This window comes from Sinocyclocheilus anshuiensis, unplaced genomic scaffold, assembly GCF_001515605.1.
Source record: "Sinocyclocheilus anshuiensis isolate Anshui unplaced genomic scaffold, SAMN03320099.WGS_v1.1 scaffold733, whole genome shotgun sequence".
NCBI classification, from domain to species: Eukaryota; Metazoa; Chordata; class Actinopteri; order Cypriniformes; family Cyprinidae; genus Sinocyclocheilus; species Sinocyclocheilus anshuiensis.
This window is the reverse complement of record NW_015539923.1, coordinates 701,993-703,198: the sequence shown is the minus strand read 5'-3', so window position 1 is coordinate 703,198 and position 1,206 is coordinate 701,993. Positions and strand designations below refer to the sequence as shown.

The 1,206-nt window shown below is 30.8% G+C and overlaps 1 protein-coding gene across 1 annotated transcript in view; it reads left to right on the top strand.

Moving 5' to 3' along the window:
• The window catches only part of LOC107686594 (von Willebrand factor), a gene marked incomplete at its 5' end in the record, with an annotated part of 44,492 nt that overhangs the window by 699 nt on the left and 42,587 nt on the right, over positions 1-1,206 (top strand). Inside the window, 2 exon segments of the mRNA XM_074186993.1 lie at positions 493-639; positions 756-858. Of these exon segments, the coding sequence (XP_074043094.1) occupies positions 493-639; positions 756-858 (250 nt within the window).

Below are 1,206 nucleotides of genomic sequence, written 5' to 3'. Positions count from 1 at the left end.
AGAAGTCTCTTCTGCTCAACAAGGCTGCATTTATTTGATAAAAAATACAGAAACAACAGTAATATTGTGAAATATTATTGCCATTTTCACAGATATTAAGCAGCACAACTGTTTTCAACATGATAATAATAATAATAATAATAATAATAATAATAATAATAATAAGTGTTATTCTTGAGCAGCAAAACAGCATATTAGAATGATTTTTAAAGGATTATTTGACACTGAAAATGCAGCTTTACCATCACAAGAATAAATTACATTAATTTAATTACATAAAAAATTTATTTACATTAAAATATTAAGCAATTACTTTAAATTGTAATGATATTTTACAATATTATTATTTTTTTCATTATATTTTTGATCAAATAAATGCAGTCTTGGTTGATTTTAAAATCTTACCGACCCCTAACTTTTAAACATTAGTTGTTGCTTTGATTAACAGCAAGTGTGCAAGTGCTTGACTCTCTTTACCGCTTTGCTCTGTAGGTTTGGTGTCAGTGGAGGGGTCTGGTCGCTGTAGTCTGTTTAGCCGGCAGCACATACACACATTTGACGGTGTGATTTATGAGTTCCCTGGAGACTGCAGCTACATGCTGGCGGGAGACTGCCAACACAGAAGCTTCTCCATACTGGGTAAAAGCCAGTCACACACATAAACACAGGTTTTCATGAATTAAACAAGCTATGGCTGAGTTTGTACACTGTCAAGATGATAAAATGCCTGCTTTTGTGTGCATGTTTACGTCTAGGTGATTTCTCTCATGGACAGAGGAAAGGAGTGACTTTGTTTCTGGGAGAATTCTTCGAGCTTCACCTCTCTGTTGATGGGATGCTGTCACAAGGAGCAGAAAGGTACAAATGGCAAATATCCTATTCAAAATATAAAAGAAAATGCTTATGGATTGCTAACTGAAGGTGAATTCAAATGTGAATGATAAACTGAAAAACGATTGAAAAAATATTTTTTGAAAACTGGAATGTGAAAAAAAGTAAAATGAAGATTCTACACTGAAGGAAAAATTTGTGTCTAAAATTTAAACTATTTTCACTCAGAAATTGCTAGTAAATTTCATTAATAATTACAAAGAAATAAGTAACACACTGAATTAAACATGAAATTTTGAAGTAGAACGACCAAAATAGTATTTTCTTGTAAAATTTACTCTTTGAAAATTATATATATATATATATATATATATA